The sequence below is a fragment of the Triticum dicoccoides genome, chromosome 5A, assembly GCF_002162155.2.
Source record: "Triticum dicoccoides isolate Atlit2015 ecotype Zavitan chromosome 5A, WEW_v2.0, whole genome shotgun sequence".
Classification (NCBI taxonomy): Eukaryota; Viridiplantae; Streptophyta; class Magnoliopsida; order Poales; family Poaceae; genus Triticum; species Triticum dicoccoides.
Window position 1 is genome coordinate 226,767,420 of NC_041388.1, and position 15,390 is coordinate 226,782,809.

Genomic DNA, 15,390 nt, shown 5'->3' on the forward strand with positions numbered 1-15,390 from the left:
TGGTGCGGCGGGAAGACATCACAAGATATGTACCACAGTATGGTCATTGAGGACACACCTGCACTTGAGAGATTACTTGTAGTTGATCAAGAAGGTCCAACAAGAATCAATGTCATTTCTGCGCCGAAATTGACAGTGGTGGGCTACTCGTCTCACAAATACTCCGAACCTGTTATTGGATCCACACCCTTTCAAGTACAACAGCCGCCTTCTACCTCTCCTTCTACAAATTAACATTATTTCTAATTTTGAAGATGTTTGTTAGTCTGTCATTCAGAAAATGATTCCGACAAGATTGATCCCGAAACTGCGCACACTGAAGGTCTTGGCACTAGAATCTATCGGCCCCAACCTGGAGCAAGTTGTCAGTTTCCTGAGATGCTTTCCGTGCCTGGAGAAGCTATATATCGAGGTGATGTTCCTTTCCTGTTAAATGTTAACCATAAGGGAGTTCAAGTTTTCTTGGGAACTATTCATCCACTCCAACCTCTTGTGAGGAAGGCTACATTTTTCTAGAATGTAATCAAATGCCCATGTTAATCATGTCAGATCAAAGATGGCATGTTAGTGCATTTTACAAATCCCGCAAACCAAATAGGCCTGTAGTAATGTCCAAAACTGCATGTAGGCACTAACACGTTTTCTTCTTTTGCAGATAAGATTAGGCCCAACGGTGGATAATGTGATACAATATAACAATCACGTCGAATGCCTAGATCTGCATCTCTCAGAAATTACTTTGAACTCCTACCGAGGGACCTTACCGGAGATTATATTAGCCAGGTTCTTTGTTCTCAGAGCAAGGGTGCTGAAGGAAATGAGGTTTGCTACACTTATTTCGCAAAAATGAATGGTTTGTTGATCAGCGTCGGCGCCTGCGGTAGAATGGAGTAGGCTCCAAAAATGCTGAATTTCATTTTGGAACTTTAGATGACAGAGTAATCGGAAGTCATCGTGTCAACCCCATACAAGACTTCTCAGTGGCTGACCCCTTTGCAAAAATTGTGAGGTTTCGAAACCAGACTTAGAAGCGGTGATATTAGTTTGAACCTCTCTGATATCCATGTTCAGCAGATCAGTGCAAGCGTTTGCAGTTGATGAGCTGAATTTCAATTCTAATATCAGTTTGAACCTTGTAATCTTCGAATTTGAGCCATATAACTCTGGAATTTGAACCTTGTAACATTTCGAGCTTTTGCCGTACAATCATTGAAATGGCATCGTATGAGACTCGTATATTGCTAACACTATTTTGACCTTAATATGCAATGGTCTTAGATTTTATTAACCATTCTCGAATCAGTTTACCTTGTCGATCTCACAGCACACGATCTATATAGCTAACTCGACTGTGATCTTCGACATTATTGCACATAGTTGGTTTCTTCCACTATGTGCACTGTAGAGCGCAGAATTAATTATCGCACTCGAGTGTCCATCATCACCCTTCTATGTAACTTTGACCTCATCACCCATGGGTAAACTTATGAGAAAAGTCATTCCACACACTTTGTTTTTACAAAGCTTTTTGCCAATAAATGTCCATGATTTGTCCCTCTTCTAGCCGATGCATGGCCAAACTAGCCGGGCGAGAAGCTTGCGTGGTAAACAGCACGGTAGCGTGGGAACAGGCTCACCGACGATACATTTGGCGCATCTTCGAGCCCACGCGTGCGGTGCAGTGTTGTCAAGCATGCACTTGAATCCTCCGCTATGAACGTCGTGACAAGACGTGACGATTACAGGCCGGTCGGTCCCCATTTATTACAGCGTCCATTTAACCCTTGTGTCTCTTCAACCTTTTGATCACGCCCCACCATTGCTAGAAGCACACCCACCACGAGAAATTCTTAGAGGGTATCCTGTGCGGCTCCAATGGCACTCCGAGCGGCTGCCGACGATGAGCAGCAGTTCATCATGCGTGCCGTGGTGGACACCCACAGAAGGTTCATGGACCTCTCGGTGATGTACACCAACGGCCCGGTCTGGGTGGAGCACTCCATACACATCAGGGAGTTGTTGCTTGCCGCAGAGAAGTACAAGGTGGTCGGGTTCGACCTCGAGTACACCCGCGCTCGTGCCGGGTCTCGTCCCAAGGTCGTCGTCGCCCAGATGTGCGTGCGCCACCACGTCCTCATCTACCACTACTACCTGGACACAAGGCCTTGCGAGCGTTTCGTCAGATTTGTCAACAGCCCCCACTACATGTTCGCTACGGTGGACATCACCAACGATGTAAAGGCGCTCAAGAATTCGGGCATTGCCTGCCAGAATCTTGTTGACAACCAAGGGCAATACAAGATCTGGGGCAGCAAGGAGCATGAGAAGGACTCACTGGTTCACCTCGCCGAGGCCATCATCGACACCTACTACAGAGACATGAAGGATTAGTGCAACAAGGACAAGCGTGCCTGGCACTCGGCCTGGATGGAGAAACTCGACAAAGCTCATGTCGTGTACGCAGCCAAGGAGGCGTACACGAGCTACGACATGTACAGGCAGATCGTTGACATGAGGAAGTGCCTCCTTCCACAAAACGGCCAGAGATCCAGCTGGAAGCAGAGCAATGGCAAGCGTCGTCGCAACAATAAATAGATGATTAGATCCTCGTTTCTCCTACTTTAGTATGCATGTAATTGCTTACTTTGGTGTGTGGAAATGTTATGTGTGTAGTCACTTGTATAATTGTATGCTTAATTTGGTTATGCAATGCTGTCTTTTTAAGTATATATGTTGATGCTTTGTAGACAGAGCGTAGATGCTATGCGGACAAAGAAAATCACATCGCACACGGACTAAACAATGGAACCCGTCGGTGATGTTTTCATCAATCACTCACAATTGTATATCAGCAATCATTTGCTCACAACACACACGGCTTGTTAGCAATAATCGTCTATGTTGTTATCGGTCTTCGCACATGTTTCCGATTACATACCTGTTTGCCTCGTATCACACACATCTTGTTCATTTGAACCGTTTCTGCTCTCATGTCTCAACGCAAACAGTTCATCCGAGTGAACCGCATGCCGTATATCGCACACACCTTTCATCTGGCTGACCGTTTCTTTTATGTTGCCTAATCACAAACAGTTCATTCGAGTGAACCGTATGCTATACATCGCACACACCTTCATCTGGCTGCCCGTTTCTTTTGTTCCTCCTCATCGCAAACAGTTAATTGAGCTGAACTGTATGCCCTGCATCACACACACAACTAAAATCTGAACCGTGTTTGATGCATCCTCCATCGCAAACGTTTTGCACATTTTTGACGGTTTTTTACACCACCGTTTGCGATTATGGCATCGCACACAGTTTCGTCGAAGGGTCTCTAATCGTGGTGTCGCGTTAGCAGCAACCTGCAGTAGTGTACAAACCCTTATAGTAGATGCAATACACAAATAAATATGAAAATGTCGTACAATACTAGTACGGCAATAGTTCACATCCAAAAGCATGCGCAATATAAGAGGTAGCAATTAAGATTGTCCAAAAGAATGTGCAATTAAACACAATTAGACTTGACCAAATCAAGCAACACTATTGTTGACAAGATCATCGTTGCCACCACCGGCTATGGCACCGCCATCATCACCATTGCCGGAAGCACCACATTGGCCGAAGCACCACCACCACTGGCGATAAGATCATGAAGCTCTTGCCTCCTATGAACCATGATATCCATTCTTTTCAACTCATAAAACTTTGTTGCCATCGGCTCCATACCACTCAGATCCATCATCAAGAATCGGTCCTCCTCGGCGATCTTGTTGTCCTTCCTCTTTTGCTCCTCAAGAGCGATATTGCGCTCCTCGGAGGCACGTCTTCTCTCCCACTTTGCCTCCTTTTGTTGGTTCTTCTCGGCCAACGCCAACTTAGTTGCCAAATGCTTCTCCATCATAGTTTCCTTACTTCACCATTGTACTAATTTGCTCCCTCAAGCTAGAGACGACCTCTTCACACTATCTTTCTCCAACTTTCTTCCATCAGGCTTTCCCTTATTTCTTCCTCCCTTTCATGCATCATCTTCTTCCAAGTTAACGGGTGCACCTTTCTTTGGTAGAGCTTCTTGATCCCTCAACCTCCATTTCTCATTTTCTGGAAGCAAGTTCCAACAATGTTGGAGCAAAAATGGTTTGCATTTGGAAACCGCAATTTGCTTGAATCTTTCACAGACAATGCAATCCTACATTTGGAAAACATGCAAGTGTGAGCTCAGATTGTCATCAAAGCAAATAACATCACAAATGTGCACAACAAAATGACAACAAACTCACATAGTCGTCAATTGTGCAATCACTTGGAGGTGCGTTCCTAACTTTCTCCAAGAAACCACTCCAACAGCCACAATGTGTTTTGATCACATCCCACCGGCCTTGGAGTGAATTCAATGAAAGGTCAGATGGGGTCGGCATGAGCTTATGGTACTTGTCCTCGATGAAGGAGCACTCATGATGTTCACCTCATTCTCCTCCAACAAATCCGCATATGATGTATGAACGGTATGCAAGTCGTAGCTACACAATCCAAAGGGTGAAGCTCTAATCAAATGAACCCAATTCGGCGCACACCGGTGGAAAGGAAGAAATTTGACCTCTCTGACGTTTCCTCGAGCATGTTGTGGACGCCGGTGGAGTTGACGGGAGCGCGGGGTACATGGGCCTCCGGATTGGGTGGAGGAGGCGCCTGTCGTCGAGCCGTCGGAGCCTTGGCCTTCTTCGGGACCTTGGTAGGTGCAGTCAGAGCCTTGACTTTCCTCAGGCCCTAGGCAGAGGCCACCGAAGCCGAGCCGGTGCCTGAGAAGGCACCGCCATACGCGGGAGGGAGCAGGGTGCCTACGGTCGGAAGGGGAACGCCTCCCTGGACGACATGGTTTCGCTCCCGCTTCTGTTTCACCCCAGCAACGATCGGAATTGGCGCAACGAGGTGGTTGCCTTGTCGCTTTCGTTTCACCCCAGCAGCAGCCAGAATTGGCGCAGCAACATGGTTGCCCTATCGCTTCTGTTTCACCCCGGTAGCGGTCGGAATTGGCACAGCGACATGGAAGCTGCCCGCGGAGGGCGAGGAAGGTAGAGGCGGCACTGATGGGGTCGGCGAGACATGAAAGCCGATGGGCGGTGGCTGCCGATGCTCCATGTCATCAATTGAGTGGTCGGAATTGGTGCGGCGACGTGATTGCCCTATCGCTTTCATTTCACCCCAGCAACAGTCGGAATTGGCGCGGCGATGTGGAAGTTGGCCGCGAGGGGGCAGGGAAGGTAGAGGCAGCCCTGATGGGGTCGGCGAGACATGAAAGCTGATGGGCGGTGGCTACGGATGCTCCATGTCGTCGATTGGGTGGCGCAACGACGCAAGGCCAGGAAGATCAACGGCGGCGAGAGGGTAGGGGCAGCAAGCAAGGTAAAATGTCACTCCCACCAACTCGCACCTGATATAGAGGGAACAGCAAAAAGGCGGCAAAAACTAGACATATGTGGTGCTCGGGCCAAAATATACCAAAAAATCCGGGCCATTTTCAAGGACAGAAAACAGCGGTTAATATAGTCGCCGGGGTGTTTTGTAGGATCGGCTAAAGATGCTCTCACTCGGTAAAAGTTTACTTGACAAGACTCTAAACTGGAGTATGAACCACAGTTGCGGGTAAAGAATACAGGTAAATTCAATTTCCGTCACTTTGTAGCATCTAATTGGGAGCAATTACTTGCACCAGGGTGAAACTCCCACTTCTCTATAACACAATCTTACCTATCAAACATTCATCTTATGAGATAGCCGAGAGATTCCGGGAGAAAGGGAACTAGGATGGAAAACCTAAAAGACTAAATGCATCTACCTGTGATTGTGCAATTGAATTACAATGGTTGGCACCAGAGCTACAAACACAGGTAACTTAGGATGAGGCAAAGAATCTCTCCTTAACCAAAACTTGAATTGTTGCTCCCTGAGGGTGGTGGTCTCAGCATGGAGTGATGGTTAGGGGTAGCCGAACTGGGCATGCCCGGGTTGAACATGACGCTGGGTGCTGCTGATGACGATGAGCCGGGATGGATAGCTGAGAGCGGCAGGCGCGGCCCAAATGAGAGCATCTGCTGCTGCTGCTGCTGTTGTTGCCGCTGTTGCTGCTGCAAGAAAGCCATCTGGGCTGGATGCCCCTGCATGTTATTGCTGTAAAACGCTTGCATGCTGGCCGGTGGCATTGAGCCTGGCATTGCTGGTGATCGAGGGCTGGCTTGACTCATTGGATTTGATGCCATGGTGCTGCTGCTGCCTCCGGGCATGGGACCTCCGGAGGAAGCAAATCGAGCCGACATAAACCGGACACGCTGGGCTGTAAGATTCTGCCTGGCCCTCTCAACCTGCTCGCTTTCCTTCAAAAGCAAGGTCTCCACCTCTGCAAATTGCTTCAGCTTCAACTCCAATCTCTTTAACTGTAAATCCGACATAGTTATATTAGAATGATGAAAGCAACATATATCACCCCTTTACCAAGTTGTTAACAGAAGCAGGCAGGCTAAGGCTTCAAACCAAATCTCATATGATACTTGCTTGATCGTCCTGGACTTCAGTAAAAGCTAGGGTTTCTTTTTTCTTTTTGCAAAGATATCACCTACTTATGCAAACTTCCAAAAATATTATGACAAAACAATTTGTTTCTTTTACCACATTCAGAAAATACCCTGAATCAGCCAAACTTGGCAAAAAGAACTCATCTGGAGCACAAACCAATACTTCCCAATGGGATCCCGAGCCAATGTCCTTCCATTCCCGAAACATCTTTGCTTTTAGCAGTGTTTTGGTCTGATGAACTACCATTGCCAAAAGGCGAGGTCAGGAAACAATGTCAAGAACTCTTGTTGAGGACTTGAGGTTTTATCAAAGAACAGCAAAAGATGTGGTATGTTACAGCAACTTCCGTGCCGAATTAGATTTCAAGGCTTCCATCGTCACTCATAAAATAAATGTGCAAGAACTGGTACAACAGCAGCACACAGTAAATGCAACATATGCAGCAAAACAACAGGAAGCAAACTAGATTATCATCTACCTCGTAGCAAATTGCAGCACGCTAAACTTTTGTGTTCCAACGAACCTGGTGATTTATGATGGTGGCCGCTAATCTCTGAATTTCACGCTCCTCCTGATCTGCAAAGAGTTTGCACTTTGTTGCCGCTGCTGACAAGCCACACATTGCAGCGCATTTGACGTTTTCGGGAGAGACGGATGATGAGGCATCTGTTTCAGAATAACAACGCACTTTACAATAATTTATGAAACATCAGACACAGATGACAGACTAATTTTGGGAATAAAGCAGTTACCATAGTTTGGACGAGCAGCTTGACCCATGACATCATTGCCTTCTGAACACATCCTTAATACAGTAAAAATTAAATGGTAAGAGATAATAATAAAAAAGTAACACAAAGTATTTTTTTAAAAAGCATCGACTGTAAGTCGACAACTAGACCGCGATTAGTCAACTAGACAGTTTTGCCAGCCCAACTCAGTGCAGACTCATGAGTAGCAGAGCAAGTCAAGCGGATCATCTGCTAGTCACTGGCTAGCTCAGCTCTGACTAATAATCTCGACTGGGAACCTCAAGTCGCTTTACTTGATGAACAATAGCCCCACTGACAGGAGTGTTTGGAGGTTAAGGGCCCGTTCTTTTGAGCTGCGGCTTGTGCATAAGCTGCAGTGAAATTAAGCCCGTGAGAAGCTGCTGTGAAATAAGCCCCCCTGTGAATAATCCATCCAGTTCTTTTCTGTTTCTGTTTGTTTAGCTTATTTTCTGATAAACTAGTGAAAAGTCCGTGATACTCCTGGAGGCATCGTTCTGTCAGGTAGGTGGATTTGCATGGGGCAGGGACGACTTGTTCTGTTGGCTAAACGGTGGCAGTTTTGCCGTAAATACAAGCAACGAAAAGGGCAAGGAGAAATACCGCTTCACTTTTGAAGGGCTACGCTCAGGAAGCTGCCCTTCGCTGGCTTATCTCAAACGTGAAGGCGTGGGCTGTCGCTGGAAATTAAGCTAATGGCACCTAAACGAGTTCTTTTAGGCTTGAGCTTAATTTCCACCGTAAGCCTCCCATAAGCTTGAAACGAACCGAGCCTAAGTCAGTATCATGCGTCCAGATAGTGCAGGATACCGAAAGTAGCGTGTCAAATCAAGCAAGGATGGGGGCATGAGCAGCGGAAAACCTAGCCCTGGAAATTCCTGCCAGCTAAAATATGCCTACCTGTGTAATGACCACTCAAATTAGTCCTAAACATGCACTATATGACTTGAAAACCCACAGCCTACCTAATTAAATCTCCGAATAGACTCAACTTGTCGAGTTGAAAACAACGAAACAATATCAACAAAGTTGAGACTTGCATTTTCTGTTCATTAATCACATCACTGAAGAACCCCTAATGCAGGATCTGTTATAAGAAGCTTATCCCTTAATTAGAGTCCTAGTTGATTAAGCATCTTTGTTAGGAAAGAGTCTGGTCAGTTTAGAGATGGTATTAGAGTTTGAATAGATTTACCGGCTTCTTGGTCAAGTCTTGTCTACTATATAAAGGGGCTGACCCCTCTCAATAAAGCAGAGAAGAATATTGTTGTTTACTTTTATCTACTTTTCAGTAATTAGGGTTAGGTCAGTTGTAGATTCTTCCAATTTGGTATCGGAGCCATCTACAAGTCTTTTTTCACTAAATGACCCATTCTGAAACTTACTTTCCTCACTGACTGCCTCAAAAACTTATTTCGAGAGCTAACCCCTCGCACAAACGCCTATTAGTTTGGCGTTTCTAGTACACATGGTAACGCCACGTAATTTGGCACAATCCAATCCCAGCTGTCAGTCCGTCCTACGTGGAAAAAAAAATCAAAAGGCGTCAAATCAGTTGGGGCCTCTCTATTCCTTAGTGATTCCCCAAACCCGTTGTTACTGGCGGCATCCCAGCACCTTCGCCGGCCTTAGATCTCTCACTTTCCAGTGTTACTAGCTGTGCACCCTCACTGCACCTCTCTGCGCTACTGTGCTGCTGCTGGTTAAAGCACAGGGCTGGACGCCGCCCTGCACGCGCCTAGCCAGGGATGGCTCCCATATCATGCTCGTATACTACTACGCCCTGGACGAGAAGCTGACCATCTACGACTAGCTCAGCGATGGCTTAGGCCTTACGAGTCTCGTCGCCAGCGCGCACAAGGGGAATCGTTCGATGGCTAAGAGAAAGACGCCAACTGATTTGGCATCTTTGACCTTTTTTCCACGTAGGACGGACTGAAAGATGGGATTAGATTGTGCAAAATTATCTGGCATTACTTCGTGTACTCCCTCCGTACCAGTGCATTAGGAACGTTACGAAAACCAGATAGTCCCAAAATGCTTTAGGCGCGATGCATTAACTAAACATCTCGTTCCTGTTTCTTGCCACGAAAAAAGGAATCAGTCAATAGAGGATGTGGGGCTTGTATGACTTCAATGACTTGAAATTACCTAGCACGACATGCAGTGGCCAGTTCTCTGCATGCAATGGTATTAATTAGCAAATAAACATCAAGTTCTCTCATTTTTTCCCTCCGCCTTGGTCGCGGTGCACAACCTAAGATGCCTAATGCACTAGTGCAGAGGGAGTACTAGAAACGCCAAATTAATAGGCGTCTATGCGAGGGGTAAACTCCTGAAATAAGTTTTTGAGGGGGTCAGTGAGGAAATTAAGTTTCAGACAGGGTCATTTAGTGAAAAAGACATTGAGATCGAGGCTGTGTAGCATATGAAGATCATCACAAAGCAATTGGAGGTCTTCACACGCCATTGAGCAATGGCTGACAGCCCTGCCCCCACCGCCAGACTCCACGGCTGCAGCAGCCGCTCATGATGCCACCTCCGCCTCCCAAGCCCTGCTCCCCAACGACGACGCGCTCCTGGTGCTTCCCCTCCCCAACAGCACCTCCGGTGTACCCTTATCCAGCACGGGAATTGTCTCCGCCGCTGGCAACGAACCTCCACCCGCCGGGCAAGATTGCCCACCCCCACCACCCCCTCACTTTCCTGCCTTCCACTTAGAGTCTACTTCCCCTTGCAACATAACCCTGTGCCCTGACCACTGCCAACCACCATCAGCCGCCAACGCCCTTTTACCACCTCCAGACATCTCCTTACTCAGCACAGCCACCTCCTAGAATCAATCTGGGCCACTTGGCACCCTCACCCTACAGCCCAAATCTCAGCCCAATATTGCCGCCCACCTACCAGCAGCAGCCGCAGATTTTTGCTGCCGCATCTACCCCTTCACGCCTCCACCTGCCAATCGATTTCATATGCCGTTATGGCCGCACCCCCCTCCAGAACCCATCTATGAATCCACCCCGCCCATTACCTCCCTTCCGCCCCTACCTAACAATCACCTCGGATCAGCTTCTGGTTCAGGCGTGCGTCGCTTCCACAAGCTCGACCTCCCGATGTATGATTGTTTGCCTGATCCTCTTGGTTGGCTCAATAGGTGCGAGCGGTTTTTTCGTGGACAGCGCATGGACGACAAGGTCTGGACTGCAGCCTTACCACCTCACCAATGAAGCTCAGTTCTGGTACTTACAACTTGAGCGTGATTTCAGCATGCCGACATGGGAGCAGTTCAAGGAAGCTTGCCACGTTCAGTTTGGGCCGTCACTCCGCACCAATCCCTTGGACGAGTTGGCACGTCTGCCGCTCAATTCCTAGGTTGCCGACTACACCAGCAGGTTTCTAGCGCTCATGTGCCACAACAATGAGCCATTAACACCGTCCCAACAACGGTTATGTACACAGCAGGGCTGCCCGATGGTCTTCGCACTGACGCCGAGCTTCAGCAGCCGTCTGACTTCCACACCGACATCTCCTTCGCCAAGGCCTATGAGCAGCGGCGTTTCCCTCCAATATCATCACACCAGCCTTCTCATCCTACAGAGCCCTTGTGCCCCTCCGATCTTCCTCCGGTCAACGCAGCTTTTTTCGAGAAAACGCAAAAGCTTTGCGTTTCTTTTCATTGAAAAGGAGAGATTCAGTTACAATCATCCGAGGATGTGCGGGTTACAGCCGGTTAATTAGTGCACATCCCAGGTTTGGGGCAGCACAAGTCGGAGGCCAGGTGCCCCAGCTGCTGCCCATGAGCGGGCCTCGTCCTTAATGCTATCTAGGAGTGTGTTGAGGGAAGGCATCGCATTGTCAAAGACGCAGCTGTTTCGGTGCTTCCAGATCATCCATGGCACGAGCAACGCAACAGATTTCAGGGCCTTGCGCAGGGTCGGCGGCGTGTCTTCGTTGGCCTGTCTCCACCAGTCCGTAAGCGATGGCTCCTGCGAGGGGATCGGGGCCGGGATGCGTAGCCAGGCCAGGGTCTCGTGCCATGCCTGACGGGCGAGGGGGCATTCCAGCATGAGGTGTCGCACCGTTTCCGGCTGCTGGTCACATAGGAGGCAGCGGGGGTGATGCTGGAGGCCATGGCGAGCCAGCCTCTCAGCCGTCCAGCATCGGTCCTGGTTGGCCAACCAGTGGAAGAACTTGACTCGCGGCGGCGCCCAGCATTTCCAGATCAGCTTCCATGAGTGGCAGGCCGTTGCTCCATGGAAGATCGCCGTGTAACAGGACTGCGCAGAGTAGTTGCCGCTCGCTGTCCAACGCCAGATCAACTTGTCCGGTGCGGTGGAAAGCTCGGTGCGCTGCATGATCTGCCAGAGTTGCAGATACTGACCAACACAGCTACAATACCTTTCCTACCTGCACCACTGGCACCTGTTCTGTCGTCGACTACTCCAAAGCCAACCCCGCCAGGCAGGTTAGGCGCCTCACTCCAGCTGAGTTAGCAGAATGTCATCGCCAGGGCCTTTGCTGCAACGCGACAAGATTTATGTTCGGGGTCACCGGTGCGTGCGGCTCTTCTTCATCGAGGCTGATGACTACGACCAAGATAGCTCCACATCTGGTAGTACCCAAGGTCCCCTGGGAGGCAATTGACAACCTACAGCTTGTGGACAAGCTATTTTTCATGGAAGGGACAGATGTTATGTGGACCAGCCCATCAAACGTGGAGTCTTATCCCTTAATTAGAGTCCTAGTTGATTAAGCATCTTTGTTAGGAAGAGTCCAGTCAGTTTAGAGATCAAATTAGAGTTTGAATAGATTTACCGGCTTGTTGGTCAAGTCTCTTTAATCTAAAATTGGCTTTAATACATAACCATGATGTAATCATTAAAGTTACATTAGCCCACTAGATCAAACTCATTTCAAATATCACTAGATCTTAAATACTTCAAGAGACGTTTGACTAGAAAGTTTTTAGTCGACAGCATGGAAGTCTGTAAAACCGGTTGACATTCTTTGTGGACAAACACATTTGTAAGACACCCTTCAGGAACTATAAATAGTAGTATATCAATACTTCCATTAGTATTGTTAGTAAAAGTATAAGCATTCAAAAAACAGCAGGAAAGCACAAGTGATGATACTGATATGCCATATAGGTTGCTCACCTGGAATCATCTCTTGTCAAAACAGATAGTGCTGCATTTGCACAGGATGCTGCTATTCTTGGTCCTACTGCAGAGGCCAAAAATGCAACCTGCAAAACATTCCTGAACGGTTAGACCAGCTATATAATAGATCAGGAACAGCCTGAACAGATGCATAGCAATAACAGGAAACTGTATATGTACTATCAAGAAGCTCTGTGATTCTGAATTGTGAGGGGGGTTCTGAGCAAAATTGTTGACTTATCTGCTCCTCACTCCTTAGGTCCATCTAAATATGATGCTCTCGAATTTCATTCAATGACTCTCGTTCAGGGATATCATGTTAGCGCTATAATATGCTATGCACTCAATATTCCCCTTCAAGTTTCATTCAATAACAGTCTTATGTTTCTTTACAGAGGGAGTATCATGTTAGCTCTATAATAGGAACCGAATAATCCCCTATCATGGTATTGCATATATAATGTACCACCAGTGCCCTCAATCAGGTGTGTTTTAGCATTCAATCAATGGCAAATTGGCAATAAGCTATTTATGCAGACAAATACTTAAAATGTGATTTACACCTTTACGGGATTCTATCCAGATTCTATGTCGTTCAACAGCTTTTGATGTTTGAACAGAAAAATAAACTACAATAAGGTATCTACTCATGCAGTCAGTAAAGCTCAACAGTGCTACAGCATAGACATCTCGATTAGCAGTGCCCGCACATGGTCAGCAACTAATAATAGTCACAACTCAATTTCTAAAATATTTTCTCTTAAACCCAGTGTGGGCTCTGATTTACGAATATTCCGGTCAAACAACTTTGGAATTTGCAGTCTATATGCATGTACATCACTAAAAATCAACTGTGTAAAAAAATGGAAATAACTATAAATGTTACTGATCAAAAGTATAATACTTTTCGGCGCCTAAAAGAGAATTGAGGAATTCGATAAATTTACATACAACCCATAGTGAATCACTTACCAGTGACATGACTGGATTAGCGGAATTAACAAATGGAAGCTGTTGTCCAGGTTGGCTACTTTGAGGAACGCTACCTAAGATAAATAATCATCACAGTTACAAAATGGAGGCAGATAAATTTCACTGCCATCAGAACTGAAATGTAACCAAAGTTTATCAACAGAGCAAATAGTGAGTAAACCTGAAATGCCGCCATTGGAATTTGAATATGAAAAGCCATTGCTTTGTACTCTAGATGAAACAGATGCTTCTGGTACTTCAATGCTCTCTAACAGACCATCTTCCACTGGAATACAAATAAAATGGTGAATACATTGCGCCTTAGACTTTGTTCCGACATGTTCAGCAATAGCATTCCAGTTATCATTGTACTTCTCTAAGCCCTCCAGCAACAGTAAAGTTTCCTCGTGAGTCCAGCTGTCCCCATCATTGTCTGATCCATCTTTCGTTCCATCCACTCTCTCAAAATCTAAGCTTGAGTGCCCAGGAACAAATCTTGCATCATGGAAGCAATCCAAGCAAAGAGCAATGTCTGCCTACTCAATCAGTAAAAATGAGGTCAGCTTGCTGCATCTTCACAGACTACTCTCAAAAAGAGCAGTTTACATAAGTACAGTAAAATTGCTATGATACCAGAAAAATAAGATATCCATGATCATCTGCCTGGAGAAAAAATCATGCTGCAATAAGATAGCTATTATCCTTAAAACAGTGTGTACTGGAACTAAGCATATCTACTACTCCCTCCGTCCCATAATATAAGATCTTATGACATCCAATATGCTCAAATATTGGATGTAATAAGATCTTAATATTATGGGACGGAGGGAGTAGGAATCCTAGTCCAAGAGATAGTAGAACATTAAAACTAGGGGAACTCATCGTATGTCGTCCCAAACAACTCCTGCGCCCCCTCCCCCTACAATGAAGATCAACTGCACCAACCCCATCACTGACAGCCACTGCACCATTCTGGCTGCCACTGACTTTCCCTCCATTACCACTAAATTGGGCAAGGATAAAGAGCTTTAAGGACATTACGCATAACTTAGATAACCATAGTTTACAGGCATCAACATATAGATTAACTACAGAAATGCTATTTAACAACGTTCATTCAACAGAACTGGCATGTGTCATCATAGGAATGAGATCTGATTCAGACGCTGCACTTAAGCCCATCCCCAGCCACAGAGCCAACTCTAGTGTTGCGCAGCTGTTCAGACTGTGACTTGTGTGCCACTAGCAACAATAACACCAGCCATGGGCAAGTTGCAGTTTTTTGACCGATTCAGGGCACATTTTTCATGCGGTGTTGTATTTCATTATTTTTGTGTGGTGTTGTATTTTTTTCAAATTGGTTTTGTTTTGCCACTGCGGTTGCACTTCACAAATTGTTTGTATTTTATGCAAGTTAGAAACATCGGTATGATGTTATTCCAAGAAAAGATTATACCTTTAGATTGAAGCAAATAGCATAATGATTCATTGTAACACTTTCAACTCAAAGCTGATGTTCCAGACGAGCTGGAGGATAAGATCCAGTCATTTGAGAAGTCAACTATTTACAGATAATACTCCCGCAAAAAAAAACTATTTACAGATAATTTGTCTGTTGGAAGATCTAAATAAATGCACATAAATGCGCCAAATAAGGACTCTTTCTATTTATCCTTCAAACTGATCTCTAAACATGCTCTTCTGATCGCATTTTGTTGTTGTACCATAGCATTCTCCAATGAATTACAACATATTATAGAATAAATGTTAATGATGAGCAGCATACAAAGAAAATAGTCCATGTATGTACAGGAACTGAAATGTTAGCTGATCAATTCTTATCCTAGGGTGATTCATATATTGCACATCAGCCGGTCATCTAAAAGGAAATCTACACCATTTAAGCCTTCCAT

The 15,390-nt window shown here is 46.1% G+C and overlaps 1 protein-coding gene and 1 long non-coding RNA gene across 2 annotated transcripts in view; both read right to left on the reverse strand.

The window, feature by feature from the left end:
* Nucleotides 1–3,411: 3,411 nt before the first annotated feature.
* Nucleotides 3,412–5,195, reverse strand: LOC119297151. The gene is made up of 3 exons (XR_005145552.1): nucleotides 4,598–5,195; nucleotides 4,281–4,520; nucleotides 3,412–4,189 (listed from the first exon to the last, which is right to left on the reverse strand). It is a non-coding gene; the product is annotated as an uncharacterized LOC119297151 (long non-coding RNA).
* Nucleotides 5,196–5,620: 425 nt separating this feature from the next.
* LOC119300766 (SWI/SNF complex subunit SWI3C-like) overlaps nucleotides 5,621–15,390 on the reverse strand; it is a 12,706-nt gene continuing 2,936 nt past the window's right edge. Inside the window, exons 4-9 of the mRNA XM_037577658.1 lie at nucleotides 13,659–14,013; nucleotides 13,478–13,551; nucleotides 12,503–12,591; nucleotides 7,323–7,375; nucleotides 7,094–7,236; nucleotides 5,621–6,431 (exon numbers count right to left, since the gene is read on the reverse strand). Coding sequence (XP_037433555.1) covers nucleotides 5,919–6,431; nucleotides 7,094–7,236; nucleotides 7,323–7,375; nucleotides 12,503–12,591; nucleotides 13,478–13,551; nucleotides 13,659–14,013 — 1,227 coding nt within the window. The 3' untranslated portion in view covers nucleotides 5,621–5,918. The remainder of the gene's footprint in view (nucleotides 6,432–7,093; nucleotides 7,237–7,322; nucleotides 7,376–12,502; nucleotides 12,592–13,477; nucleotides 13,552–13,658; nucleotides 14,014–15,390) is intronic.